This window comes from Grus americana, chromosome 1 (assembly GCF_028858705.1).
Source record: "Grus americana isolate bGruAme1 chromosome 1, bGruAme1.mat, whole genome shotgun sequence".
NCBI classification, from domain to species: Eukaryota; Metazoa; Chordata; class Aves; order Gruiformes; family Gruidae; genus Grus; species Grus americana.
The window spans coordinates 196,520,230-196,534,297 of NC_072852.1; the positions used below are offsets into that span (position 1 = coordinate 196,520,230).

General features: G+C 43.5%; 1 protein-coding gene across 2 annotated transcripts in view; it reads left to right on the top strand.

Moving 5' to 3' along the window:
• The window catches only part of FLT1 (fms related receptor tyrosine kinase 1), a 115,610-nt gene that overhangs the window by 70,026 nt on the left and 31,516 nt on the right, over positions 1-14,068 (top strand). Inside the window, exons 13-15 of one of the 2 annotated variants that reach the window (XM_054812701.1) lie at positions 1,035-1,325; positions 6,419-6,565; positions 8,441-8,572. In XM_054812701.1, the coding sequence (XP_054668676.1) occupies positions 1,035-1,325; positions 6,419-6,565; positions 8,441-8,572 (570 nt within the window). Of the gene's footprint in view, positions 1-1,034; positions 1,326-1,488; positions 4,341-6,418; positions 6,566-8,440; positions 8,573-14,068 lie in introns of those variants that run through there. The other variant, XM_054812702.1, reaches the window with a different exon arrangement.

Sequence of the window (14,068 nt, forward strand, 5' to 3'; positions counted from 1 at the left end):
TGCTTTCTCTCAGGAACTTGCTTCTACTTTCACTGAGGTCAGTGGCGTAACTCACCCTCGCTGGAGGGATGAGCCCCAGGTGGAGGTGGCCGGGAGGCAGTTGGCACTGCTGCGGTTCTGCGCCGCTCCCCGGGTGGAGGAAGCTGCAGTAACGTTACTATGAACCACCAACATTACTTTTTCAAGTATGATTTTTTACATTGGTGGCTAAATTATTCCTGCCTGAACTATCAGCTATGAAAAATCCTTGTGAAAACTTAGGTCATATTTACACTTAGTCAATGTTTGGTGTGAAGGTCCTTGATTTCTCTCAGGTGGAAATATTATTCACTTACGTTTAATGACAAGATGTCTGAATAAAATGATCTTCATCCTCGTGCTGCCCACACACAGCTGGCCACCCAGGCCAGCAGGTACTGTTTCTGCTTTCCTCTTGGGTGGCTGATGCACTTTAAATGCATGAAGGGGAAATACTTCTGTTCCAAGGATAAATCTCAGGCGTGTAATCACAGATTCAGTTATTTCTCAGGATTTGAAGCATTTTTAAAAAACAGATATGATTTGTCTGAATACTCATGAATAACAAGAAAACAATATAACCAAGCATGATGAGCTACAGTATTTTTCTGTCGTCCTCTTGAGATTCATTTTCTCTCATCCAGTTCACAGGCTGGAGCTGAGATCAGAATTTTCCTCTTTTTCATAATCCTACTGCCCTGTCTTTAAATAATTCTGCTTTTGGGACCTTACCCCAGTTTGTCTTAACTTGGCATAACATTTATACAAACTCATCACTTCCAAGAGTAACTTCAGTTCACACCAACTGATGTCTGAGCCCAAGTGTCTCGTAGCTCCAAGACAAATTATAAGAATTGCTGGAGCCTAGCATATGAAAGGAAAGATTACAGACTTCAGCAGGAAGACAACGACATTGATTAGTTCAAAGGCTTCCTGATAAAGGGGAAAATATACGCCATGTTAATTTTGGCTCATTCATTTCATATAAACTAAAAAGTGTTCTTGATTTTTGACAGATGTACTGGGTGGATTCCATATTAGTTTGGAAAAAATGCCCATCGAAGGAGAGAATTTGATATTGTCCTGTTCGGCCAACAAATTCCTGTACAAAGACATTGCTTGGATTTTACCGAGGACAGTCAACAATCAAACGAAAGTAAAAAGGTCTCTCAACAAGGAGTACTCCATCACCCTCACTCTGACCATCAAGAACGTTTCCCTGGCACACTCGGGCACCTATGCCTGCCGAGCAAGGAACATATACACGGGGAAAGAAGTGCTTCAAAAGAAAGACGTTACAATCAGAGGTGAGCACTGCAACAAAAAGGCTGTTTACTCTCGGATCCTCAAATATAAAAGCACAAGGAATGATTGTACAACACAAAGCAATGTAAAACATTAAAGGACTCATTAAACAGTAACAGGTGTCTCATATCATCTTGATTTTTTATTACTGTTGCTACCTTTCAGGCCCTGAGGTGGTGCACATTCCCCCATGGGTTGGACGTAGGAGGAATAGCAAACAAAATCGTAACGCGTGAGCTTCCAGTTGAGTTCAGACGGGTGTTTTCTGCTTTGACAAGGCACGTGGAAGCTGGGGTTTGGAAGATCCCCTGCGCTACATTTTGCATGTTGTTATTTTTTCTCTTGCTGTCTCCTACTGAGCGATAAGGAAAACTTTGGATCAATCTTTTCTTCCACTTTGATATCGGCCTCGTCAAAAGTGCCAAAGCTGAATAAACTGATTAACTTTAAAAACTGCTGTTTTCAGTCAACAATGGACGTTTAATAAGTTAATTTGAATGTGTGGAATGAGCACAATTCAGTTTGAGATTGACTGGACTATATATTTTTTATTTTAATCTGATCTTGATGGACTTATAAATATTACCTGCTGAGCAAGTTCTAATGCTTATTTATTTGAAATTATTTTCTACACTAAAGTACATTAATCTTAAAAAGTATCTTCTTAAGGAAGTATGCAGGGAAGAAATAAAAATGTTGATATAATGCACAGACCTATCATATCATTTATAATAATGATGATTTTAAAACTGACAGACGTGAACCATGTTTCTCCAAATAAATCCAGGTAGACTTCCAGTTGCTGTGTTGGTCAATTTTTAAAGTCAGTTCTGCACTAATGTAAAAAGCTACTGATAAAAGTGTGAGTATTGCTCCTGGCCTGAAGATTCAGGAATCTGTAATGTATTAAATGAGAAATATTACACTAACACGACTGACAAGGTTGCAGCCAGCACAGTGAGTTGTTTAATACGGTTTTAAAAACACAAATTCAAAATTGAAGCCATTAAAAATATTCATTGCTTTTGGTATGCAAATGACAATTGGATTTATTATGGGGATTAAGAACCAGCCAAACTGCTGAAGGAGAATTAAGGGCAACCTAAAACTTCCTTGTGAGCGTTTCGCCTTTTTTTTTCCTTCCTCATGATTTTGCTATGAGATGTTTCTGTGTATTATAAATTCTGTATAAGGAAGAAGTTGCTATTTTTAATAGATCTGATAACTTTATTTTTTTACAATACATAGCTTTTATTATTTTTGGTTACATTTACGATTGATCATCTATATAGCATTTACCTAAGCCATAACAAAACAGAACGTAGTGACCAAAATAGCGACAGCAAAGGAACAAAGTGGCTGTGCTTTTAAAATAGAGGGTGACAACGTGACAGTTTCTTGCGCTTGGGAACTCACCAGACTGTTTCCTCCTTTAGGTATCGAGACTGTGTCCCATGGCTAAACTTGTCTTTCACGTGGGAATTGCTTTTGTCAAGTGTGAAAGGGTAAACAATAGCATTTCCCCATAATGCCAGTTTCATGGAGCCTAAAATGCTTAGAAAACAATTGATAACCTGGAAGTTGTCAGAGTAAAGAAAAGAATAATCATTTATATTTTGAAATGTCACCTATAGCCTGCTTGTATACAGTAGCTCTTTTGTTCATTATTAGTGTGATGGCTTCCAGAAACAATGTGCTCTTGCAAAGGGACTTGGCGCTCTTTTTTTTCTAAAATATGCTTAAAAAGCAAGCAAAATCATTGGTGACTGCTTAAAAATGGGGCAAGTGAGCTCTTTCGCATTTGCAAGTCTTCAAAAGAATTACAATACAGAATCCCCTTTTTTTTACGAGGCTATTTTGTGAGAAGACATTTGATGGCAAGGTGGGCGGTGATGACAGGACATTATGAATTTTCCATGGCCTTGGGAGCCGGAGCGTGATGACTTGTAGCAGCCAGTTGCCAGGCAATATGAGTTTGGATCGAAGAAAAGAGATGTGGCGATTAGGCTGTTCCTCTGTGAAATTGTTGTGAATTGTGATGATGTGTATCACTGCTGGGTGGACATCCCACCAGCCTGGTCTCGACTAGCGCTCGGAAGGCCACGCTGTGCAAGGATGTCGTAAAATCCCGATGTGGCTGCCCGTGTTGGGAGGCACAGAGAAACCTCACTGGAAACGTTTGAGGAAAGCAGTTCTTGGTGGCCAGATAAAAACTACTGATGTCACTTTTGATGTCCTCAGATGACCGGAGAATCTCATCGGTTTTGGGGAGTTTCTCTGCCTTCTGTTGTGTAATATATTATTTAGGGAGAAAGGTGTGAATTATATTTCTTTTTTTTTTAAGTGTTAAAATTAAAGCTTGTATTTATATTTTTGTACAGATTAATAAAAATAAGCGAACAGACAACGTAATCATAACAAAGGGCAAAAACGGACAAAAGTAAACCCCAAAATTAACAAATTGTAATGTTTTCCCCTTATTTGCCATTGTTTTCTTTTGGAAATGAAAATTTTCCCTCCTTACCACCCCGGGGTCTCGGCTGAGTGCTCTGACACCACCATCCTCTTCTTCTCCTTGTGACCCCCTGTCGCTCCCCTGGGCCAGACTCTGCCTACAATGAAGTTCCTCGGGGGCACTGAGAGCAGAGTTTGGCCCAGCAAGGCAGCGTTTGTGGACTGGGGATGAGCCCGGGGGGCTGCCCTGGGTGCTGAGCCATGCACTGAGTATTGCTGGTGGCCAGGGCAGCCCCTCAGCTTCGGGGTGAGCGGAACGCGGCATTGGAAACTCCCCCCGCCCTTGTCTTCACTGCAAAAATGAACGTGAGAAAATGGGTGGTTTGCAAAAGAAAATAATCCTCAGGTTGACCAAGTCTTTGAAAAGTCAGCTGATTGCAGCAGAGGAATTATTCAAAGTATGTGAATGGTGACTTAAGTTTTAAGCAAAAAAAAGTTTTTCTTAATATGAAAACCCATCTTTAGTGTATGGCTATAAACAAATTAAAATTAATCACAAATAACTCACAGAATGTGTGATTTGCCTTTGTTGTGTCATCTTGTCCGCCTTCATTTTGGATGTCTGGGCTGGGGTGTCCATCAAGGACTGCTGATAAATGTGAACTGTGGAGCTCTTCTCAGTGTGCTTATGTGGACATGCATCAGACGGTGCCTGTTCATAGACAGTGTTGTGAAAAATGAGAACTCTGCAAAAATTGAGGCAAGGTATCAGTGAGAAGAAGGCAGTCTTCTTGGCTGCAAGGCAAATATTGTTGGCCATGTCACTGTGTAGGTATTTGATGAAGAATTCACTTCGCAGCTTCTCTCATGAACATTACTGTTTGGGAAGAGAGAACAAGTTGTCTACTAGAATGTAAACAAAAAAATAGCATTGCCTGTGGAAATTACAGACTTGCAGCTCAGAAAAGCCCAAACTGGTCATTGCAGGGTCGTGACTATGCTGGAATTAATTTCAAAGGGTAAGAGCATAGCAAAGATAGCCTACTGTAAAAGTGCTTTTAGTACTACGGGGTTCATGCACACTGCAGAAGTTGGTGGTACATAGGTGCTTAAGAGTTTTTATTTACAGCTGGTAACAGAACAATTGTGAAGATGAAAATGTCTGATAGTCAGTTTTTCTGAAAGGATAGAGTACAATCTTCCAAACACAGAATGTCAGAAATACAGCTGATATTATACTTGAACTTGGTGTATTGTTATCTATTGCAGTCTAAAAGAAAATATTTGCAAAGGGTTTGTTTCTGCTTTGTTTTGTTTTATTTTGTTTGGTTTCATATTTTGTAATGTCTGTCTTACCATATTAGAAACTGCTGATCCTGGCAGTGTCCTTGAAAGGAAAGATTGCAAGTAATCGGTTCTTGCAAAACTGGGGAATTCAAGGGAATCTGCAGAGCATCTGCGTCTGTGAGATTGCTCAGGAGCTCCCTGGATTTTCTATCACTGCTTTTAAGGGATCAAAATACCAAAAAGGATGATGTGAGAGTTGCAAATGTGACAGAAAGATGTTGTCGTATAATGCGTGTAAACATTGCAAATATCTTGATCTCATGTAGAACAGCCTTCAGCTGTACAAAATGGGGGAAGGAGTGGCAAAAGGTTGTAATGAGGATGAGAAAGATTTGTTGTTTTGCATCTTTCAGGGGTGACTTTAACATGCTGTTTATAGAGTGTTTTTAAAATGCCTTTCTGCTCGGATGGGAAGCCCTTGAGCAGAAGCAGAACAGATGAAATGCTCTTCCGATACTTATTGTCACCAACTGTCACGGAAATGTGTTTTGTGACATTGCATTCACATGAATTTCAGTAGATAAAAGTAAAACAGGAGCGGTGTTGCTATGCTGTGTGGCCTGCTAGGGCTCAGCTTCGGTCCCTGCCATCAGGGTTTCCAGCGTCCGTGGGCTGCTGGAGGACACGGGCACATTTGTCACCAATGTAGTTTTGGCAGGCGGGCTGTGGTGTGGTTTGGCTGGGCCTTGTGTTCAGCCAAATATGTGAAACGCAAAAGTCGAAGAATTTATGAAGACTTTGGAACATGTAACACAATGCTTTTGTGCTTATGGTTTCTGGGTTTAGATGATGTGAGTTTACCAAATATGATTTGTAACTGTACTCTTTAAAGTAAGTAAATGATAAAAGTCACATTCGTGGGTATCGTGATGTACAGAGCTGCATACTGCTTTCAGTGACGCAGAGATACTCTGCTACGAGGATGTCCCACTAATTGTTAAAAACTTTGGTGTCACACTCTGCTTCTCCTGATGATACAAAACTCTGAGCTTTCATAGAAACTCATTATTTTTGATAAACAAATGTGGCTGGTAATGGAACTGAGGAAACCTTTTAAACAATGTCATCATTGGGTCTTCATTGGTCATCATAACCTGCTATCGCTGAGTAACTGGAGTACTCTATGCACACCAAACACTCTTAAGCAAACTGGAACGATAAATAAAATCTGTGAACAATGAACTTGGTGCAATAGCCATAGCAATCTCTAGCATCAGTAAAATGCTGGTAGGGAAGATAATTAAACCCCCACAGTTACAAGAAGGTAAAACGGAGGTGTTGTTTTGTCTTGTAGCTCAAGAGGCACCAGCCCTGCTGCGGCACCTTACGGATCAGACAGTGAACACCAGTAACTCTGCCATGTTGGAGTGCCAGGTTCATGGCATCCCTGAGCCCCAGATATCCTGGTTTAAAAACCATGAGAAAATACAGCAAGAATCAGGTGAGAGCTCTGTGTACTTGCTTACCTTTCACAGCCTTTTCATTTACCCGTCTGCCTTAGCCATTTGCAGAGTCATTGGCATCGGTACGAGACGTAAGGGAGGAGGTTTGCCTGGGTGTCACAGGCAGGCAGCAGCACGGGTGCTCCGGGTTATTATGTCTCACTCCAAAACCTTGGCCAGGCTGGAGGTGGAGGCACAACAGGCCTCTATGGAGTCAGTGGGGAAAATATAGCTCTCAATTTGCATCTTAAAAGAGTCATCTCCAGAAAAAAATATTTCTCTCCATTTACTATAGAGGGAGCCTAAGGATCAGGTGTCTTGGCCAGTGTATAGCTAGGCAGGAGGAAACCAAGCATAGGAGTACCAGGAGTCGTCTGTGGTCAGGCATGCAAAGTCTGTTCTAGGTTCACAGCCTAGCTGCCAGACTAATTCCATATCTGGGGTCTCCAAAACCGAAATGCATCTGCCGGTAGACAAGGGATCCAGGTGTCATGCAGCAGAAAGGAACAGCTTCCCATGCCGCAGCTACAGAAAAACTTCGGGACATATTTACTGCTGTGTCCAGAATGTTGCCTCAAAGATCAACTAAGACTACATGTCCAGCTCTGATGGCACTACAGTCATGGAAGTGTTCCTTGGAGATTTCAGGTGGAGATGAATAATGAGGGGAAAGGCAAAACCTTTCTCATGGGAATTCATCCACATTTGGATCAGAAGCACACAATGAGCTAGTGTTACAGGCTCAGCAAACATGTTCAAGGAGGTTTGGTCTGCAGGAACTTGAATCCTAAACGTATTCTTCAATAACACCATTTTGGAAAGTTTGTGTTATGTCCTGCATTATTGGAAATTACTATAGCATGAATACAAGCAACTGGGAAAAATTCTGAAGATTTCTCCAAGTGAGTTATAAACCTGTGCAGACTTGCAGCACAGGCACTAGACTTCATCTAGAGTCATATTCCATGAAGCTTTACAGTGACCACATGGTTGTAACGTGTGTTATTAACACTGTCTTCTAAAAGAATGTTATTTGTCTAACTTGGGTGCAATGCAACACATAAGGTTAGGAGCCAGGAAGATGTCTCTAGAGGGTAGGTCAAAGCACTTTAGTTAGATGCCTGAAATACATTTTGATAGGACAGTAGTTCTGATGGAGCCAAACACACAAGTATGTGCTTGACTGCACATTTCCTGGCTATGTGGTGCCTTAAAGGCAGTCCTGAGGCTGAATTTGCTCCCTGACTCTTCCTCGCTTGCTGGACTATTGTCCAGACTGGCTTCGGGGTTGACCTAGCTGGAACAAACAAGATGTTGCAAACTTCAGGTAGCTCCTATGTTTTAGGGTGCACTGCAAGGGATCTCTCTTTGCACTAGCTGGTGTTCTTCTGCAAAGCAGCCTATCATCCCATGCTGCATGGGCAAGTGAGATTTGGAGTGAATCTGCTCCCCATAAGGCCAGCGTGGACACGTAGAGCTGGGTCTTGGAAGTGCTTTAAGCTTGAGCTGCTTCTGGTGCAGACCTGCTCCAGTAAGTAATCATATCACCCATTTTCCTAAAGTTGGAGACATGCTGAAGAACTCACTTGGATGAAAGTCTAGGCACAGTGCTAATCAATATACATGATACCAAGTGCTCCCAAGATAATTCCCTTAGGCTGAGCTTTTTCACTCACACAAGTGCTTTGTAAACACTGATTTCCAAAAGATTCCCAAGACATCCAAGTATATTTGGCTTTCCTGCAGATAACATTGTGCTGTGCAGTCTGTGGCTCATTTCTTTTGAGAAGAACTTGAAGCAGATATTATTACACAAGGGCCTGTTTTTGTTTATATCCTGGCTCGCTCTCATTGCAAAATATTTCATTTCACAGGAATAATTTTAGGGCCCGGAAGCCGAATGCTGTTTATTGAAAGAGTAAAAGAGGAGGATGAAGGACTTTACCAGTGTATAGCCACCAACTTAAAAGGGTCTGTGGAGACTGCAGCATATGTCACGGTACAAGGTAAAGCATGACATTAAGAGGGAAGAGCAAGCTTGCCAGGGTGATGTTGCTACTCGGGCTGGAAGGGTGGGGGTATGACTTGGGGCTCATGCGGTGATCTCTGAAGGCAGCAGTTTGAAGGAAGTCCTAGCAAGGGAAGCGTACCAGGTTGGAAAGGAAGCCCAGCAGGAAATGCTAACTCAGAGAATGTTTACACTGACCTAAAAAGAAGAATTGCTTCAACCCAACAAAGATCAGGTCAGGGTAGAAGACAAATGTAAATTTAGTATCGTCAAAACAAACGAAAAACAGAATAAGGAACACTCTCCTACCCACTCATTTTCCCATTTCAGGTTATTCCATAGAAATTAGAGGCCTGGGATATTTTCATTTGTTTATTTTCAATGTAAAGTGAACTGCCAAATCAGACTAGAAGATTTTAGCTTAGTGATAGCTACACATGCATTTTTCAAAGATACTTGTTGTAAGAAGTAAGCATAATCTAGTTATTTCTGTAACCATTACTTGAGTTATTTAGCTATTCATACAAATGTCCAGCATTGTTCTGCCTTCTGCCAAGCTTGACTCAGGCCTCACTGCCAAGTGGCAGTGACTTCTATGAAGTAACTTTACATCGCATAAAAATAAAGTTTATTCAGTGACTTTTCAGTTTCAATGAATACCCTTTTGCTTCATATATTATGGTATAAGAGAAGTGGGTTGACATTCTCCGTATAAGTCAGTGTCATGTATAAATTGAATTTGACATAACCTATCTTATTGATCTCATGTGTTAAGTAAATAGTCCTAAATGCATTTAGTTTCTCTTTATAGAAGACAATTTGACTACCACCAGGTCCCTCAGGCAGGGATTATATCTTTGTGAATGTTCTCATATAATTGCTAAATTTATCTGAATACTACTAAGTATTTGGATACTGTCCTACAGCAGAAGACAGTTACAGCTAGTAAATCAGTATTGATTTTCTGCCATGAGTGTGTTAGCAGTCTCAGTTAATGGTGATCATTGATGATACAATGATGTTTTTGCTTTAAAAGGTCAGGGATAAGCATATGTATATGTGGGCTGGCCTAACTAGTGTAATCAAGGAGTTAAAAACACCTATCTCCTTATGAATAATGCTAAGGTTTTAACGGCTTCTGTACTAGCTAAAACAATAACTTGTGCCTAAGTGCTTCCTGTCCAATGCATCCTACTAATTGATAGTCCTGGACAATGTAATCCATTATCATATTGATTTTTAACATCATTGTAGCTTGGCTATTTATTACAACCACAAGCATTCTGTCAAATGGCTTCTAGGAAGTCATATCTCCTAGTCTGTGATCCAAAGGAGAGAAGAGAGAGCAGCCAGGAAGTCTTCTTCCCTGGCTACATGTCCTGAGGGACCACCAGCAATGTTCTTGTGTGATTCCTATGGGAGCTCTTAAATAAACAGATGAAGACTACCATATTAAAATTTATAGCTTTGAGACTGGAGAAGAAAAAGAGAGAGAGTTTGTCTTATCTACTATGATGAAGGAAAATATCTTTCCACCCTTTCTCTTCCTACTACATGAAGGGACGTCACTGTAGGTTTTATCACTCATTCCTGTGCTGATCTGGAGTGTCTGTCCCTCTCCCAGGGAACGGCAGCCTCTCACCCCATCCCTGAGCCTGGAGGGATGAGATCAGGGCTTAAACATGGGGCTCTCTCCAGGCTTCACCACTTGCTTGTCTTTCTGAAGATACAGACCCTGCGACTGCCGCTGTGAGCACCGGAGCCTTCCCTCTGTCCCGAAAGCTCCTGGAGCATGAGGCTGCAGATCAAAGGGAGCAGAGCAATGCCTCGTGCCGATGGCCATGTTTAGCAGATTGGAAGAGTAGTTTGTGAATGAGTCAGGAAGGAAACTGTCTGCTCTCTTTATTTCCTCTGAAAAAAACGTTCTTATACTCACAGATAAAACAATGTGTTATTTTTGTATCCGAGATGGATGAATGGATGGTGGAATCCAAGGGCTGTCTTTAAACAATTGCAGCCCATGTTTGGTTTGGAAGCTGTGCTTGCTGGGCTGTCTGAGGAGGAGAGGGGACGCGTTTGTGGACATGTCAGAGCAAGCTGTCCACTTGCTTTTGGCTGAAGAACTGAAGAGGCAGCGAATCTGCAAGGACTGAGCAGGAACAGCAAATGGCTGCCAGAGCACCCAGTAGGTGGAGGGGAGTGTGTCCGTAAAAACCTGGGGACACAAGCTGCTGGACATGAAGGGGGAACATGGGCTGTCTTGGGCAGCTCTCCTTTAGGGGGGACACCAAGCTGCACAGTGTCTGTCCTGCTTGCAAAGTGGGCCACTTGCCATAAAAGCCTTAACCTGCTTCTCCTCATGGGGACCTTCGCACCCCCTCTCAGCAGGAGCCAGCGATACAGCTAGTTGCAGAGGTGCTGCACTGTGTGAAGGGGGTGTGTTGAGAAAGGAAGGAGCATCTTTTACAGCCCATGTTCACTGAAGTTTGGATGTATAACAAGCAAATGAATACAGCAACACGCACTGTCTAAAGCTGATGCTTGATAACTCAACGTGACCTGGTGTCGTGGTTTAGCCCTAGCCAGCAGCTAAGCACCACACGGCCGCTCACGCCTCTTCCCCCTCCTCGTGGGATGAGGACGGGAATGGGAAGACAAAGCTAAAACTCATGAGTTGGGATAAGGACAGTTTACTGGGACAGCAAAGAGGAAAATAACAACAGTACTTAGAATATACAAAACGAGTGATACACAACGCAGTTTCTTACCCAACGACCTTGTAGTTGGATCATCCCAGAACCGTGCTGCCCCTCTCTGACTAGCCCCCTTTTATGCTGAGCATGACATCATATGGTATGGAATACCCCTTTGGCTAGTTTGGGTCACCTCACCTGGCTTCTGGTGAAAATTAACCCTATCCTAGCCGACACCAGGACACCCGGCAGTGTGCGCTTGCAGCCCAGAAAGCCAACCGTGTCCTGGGCTGCATCACAAGAAGTCTGACCAGCAAGTCAAGGGAGGTGATCTTGCCCCTCTACTCCACTCTTGTGAGACCCCACCTGGAGTACTGCGTCCAGCTCTGGGCGCCCCAGTACAGGAGAGACATGGAGCTGTTGGAGAGAGTCCAGAGGAGGGCCACGAAGCTGACTGGAGGGCTGGAGCACCTCTCCTATGAGGACAGGCTGAGAGAGCTGGGGTTGTTCAGCCTGGAGAAGAGAAGGCTCCGGGGAGATCTAATTGCAGCCTTCCAGTACCTGAAGGGGCCTACAGGAAAGATGGCAAGGGACTGTTTGCAAGGGCATGGAGTGATAGGACAAGGACTAATGGCCTTAAACTGAAGGAAGGTAGATTTAGATTAGATATAAGGAAGAAATTCTTTCCTGTTAGAGTGGTGAGGTACTGGAAGAGGTTGCCCAGAGAGGTTGTGGATGCCCCCTCCCTGGAAGTGTTCAAGGCCAGGTTGGATGAGGCTTTGGGCAACCTGGTTTAGTGGAGGGTGTCCCTGCCCATGGCAGGGGGGTTGGAATTAGATGATCTTTAAGGTCCCTTCCAACCCAAACCATTCTGTGATTCTATGAACTTAATGTTATCACTGCTGATGAAAAGGAAAGCATGGTATTAATTAAGCATTTACTGAACTATTCCAACACACTATGAAAATGTTGTTTGGGTTTTAAATAACTATCTGTTTTTCTATCTATCTACCTTTCTGACTTTGTATCTCAAAAGTTGTTGTGACTCTTGGGTCACTCTGATTCTGAAGTCATCAGGAATGTTTCCATGAAGTGTACCTGGAATTCCCTTGGCTACTGAATGAGGTTCAGCCTGGAAGACTCTTCAGACTGGAAGAGAAAAGGTGAACATCAGGGGACACTTAGACTCCTGTTACCTCAGAGGACCACCAAAGGGGATTGGAAGGGAGTCCTGGAGGTCTCTAGTTCAACCTCATCTCAAACAAGGTCATGACCAACACTACCTCCAGTCAGTGATGGCTTTGTCTTGCCTGGTCATGAAAACCTCCAGGGATGGAAATTCTTCAGCATCTCTGAGCACCCATCCCAGTGCTGCACAGCCATTATCATGGGATCACATGGATTAAGCAGGGTAGATCACATTGATGTAGGAGTGAGGAATGCTGTGGCTGCAGCAGAGCGGTGTTGGTGCCCCAGGCATTGCTTTTTCCCTGATTGACACCTGACACAGAGCTGCACCTTGATGTTTAGAGTTGAAATCCTAATAACAGAGCCCCTGCAAGGCCAAGGCTTGAGCTCGTGCCTGGAGGGGTCAGTGCATTAGTCCAGGCTCTTGTCCCCGTATGTCTGCACAGTCCTGGTGGCTCCTGTCGCTGCTGAGAGAGAGAAGCTGCTGCCAGTGGCACTTCTTCACTCACCCCCTCCTCATGCCTCTGCAGCACTGCAGAGACACGGGACAGCGTGGAGGGGCTTTCGGAGGGGCTCTGGGGCAGGAAAGGTGCTGCCACTTGCTGCAGCAAGTCAGGAGGATGGGGCAGAGCTGCACACGGGGGAAAGCCTGTGTCTACTGAGGTGGCTGGTGGGTGAAGATCCAGGAGTGTAAGGGGGAGCCAGAAATCGTGGGCGACTGGGCAGGGAGAGGGATTTAGTCCTGCTTACAGCTTCTCCAAACTCTGCTAATCCTAAACCCTCTTCTGTGTGTCCCTGCCTATTCTGCCTCAAATCAAACCTTTTCCTACCCAGCTGAGAGGCACTCAGCCAGCTCTGCAAGGCTTTTAGCAAGACTAGAAATCTGGCATTTGATAACCCAGCCCAACCCCAGCCTGGAAAAATGCTTTCTGGTTGCCTAAATTCTCTCGGACATTTCAAAGACAGCACCTTCGCGTCCCTTTGCTAACTCCTGGGCAGCATACGGTAGCGGTCAGGAGTTGCTGCCTTCCAGCCCAGGACTGGCCGTACCATGCCTCACAGGTTTCCTGAGTCCTGCCATATGGAGCAGCAGCAATTAATAAACCTTCAGCCCCTCCAGGTTTTGCTGAATAAATGTCAGAAACTATTACTTGCCATCTGCACGGGTGCTGCTCAGAAGCAAGAGGAGAGTATCCATATGTAAAAGGAAAGCCTGATGCCAGGGGATAGGCAAGCTGCATTATGCTGTATCAGTTATGCCATTACTATGCCTCATATCTAAATCAAGTCTTTAAAAAAGTACTTGTGAAAAATTAACACTCTTGGTATTTTAGAGAAACAGATACTTTATATCTCCATTTGTAGTTGCAGTCGTATTTTTCTTCAATGAGCTGTATTCTCAAAGCTCCAGAATGGACATGCCAGATGAATCTTACATACAGGGCACGAACACAAATCTGATTATCACCTTTAGCGAGGGAAGATATTATGCTAGTTAAGCTACAGCTACAGGAAGCAATTCAACCTCTGAACAAAGCTCTGTAGCCTTGCCTAAAACCAGGCAGCACATCCCTCTGGACTACTCGGTAAGCCCACCAGCCCATCAATCATCC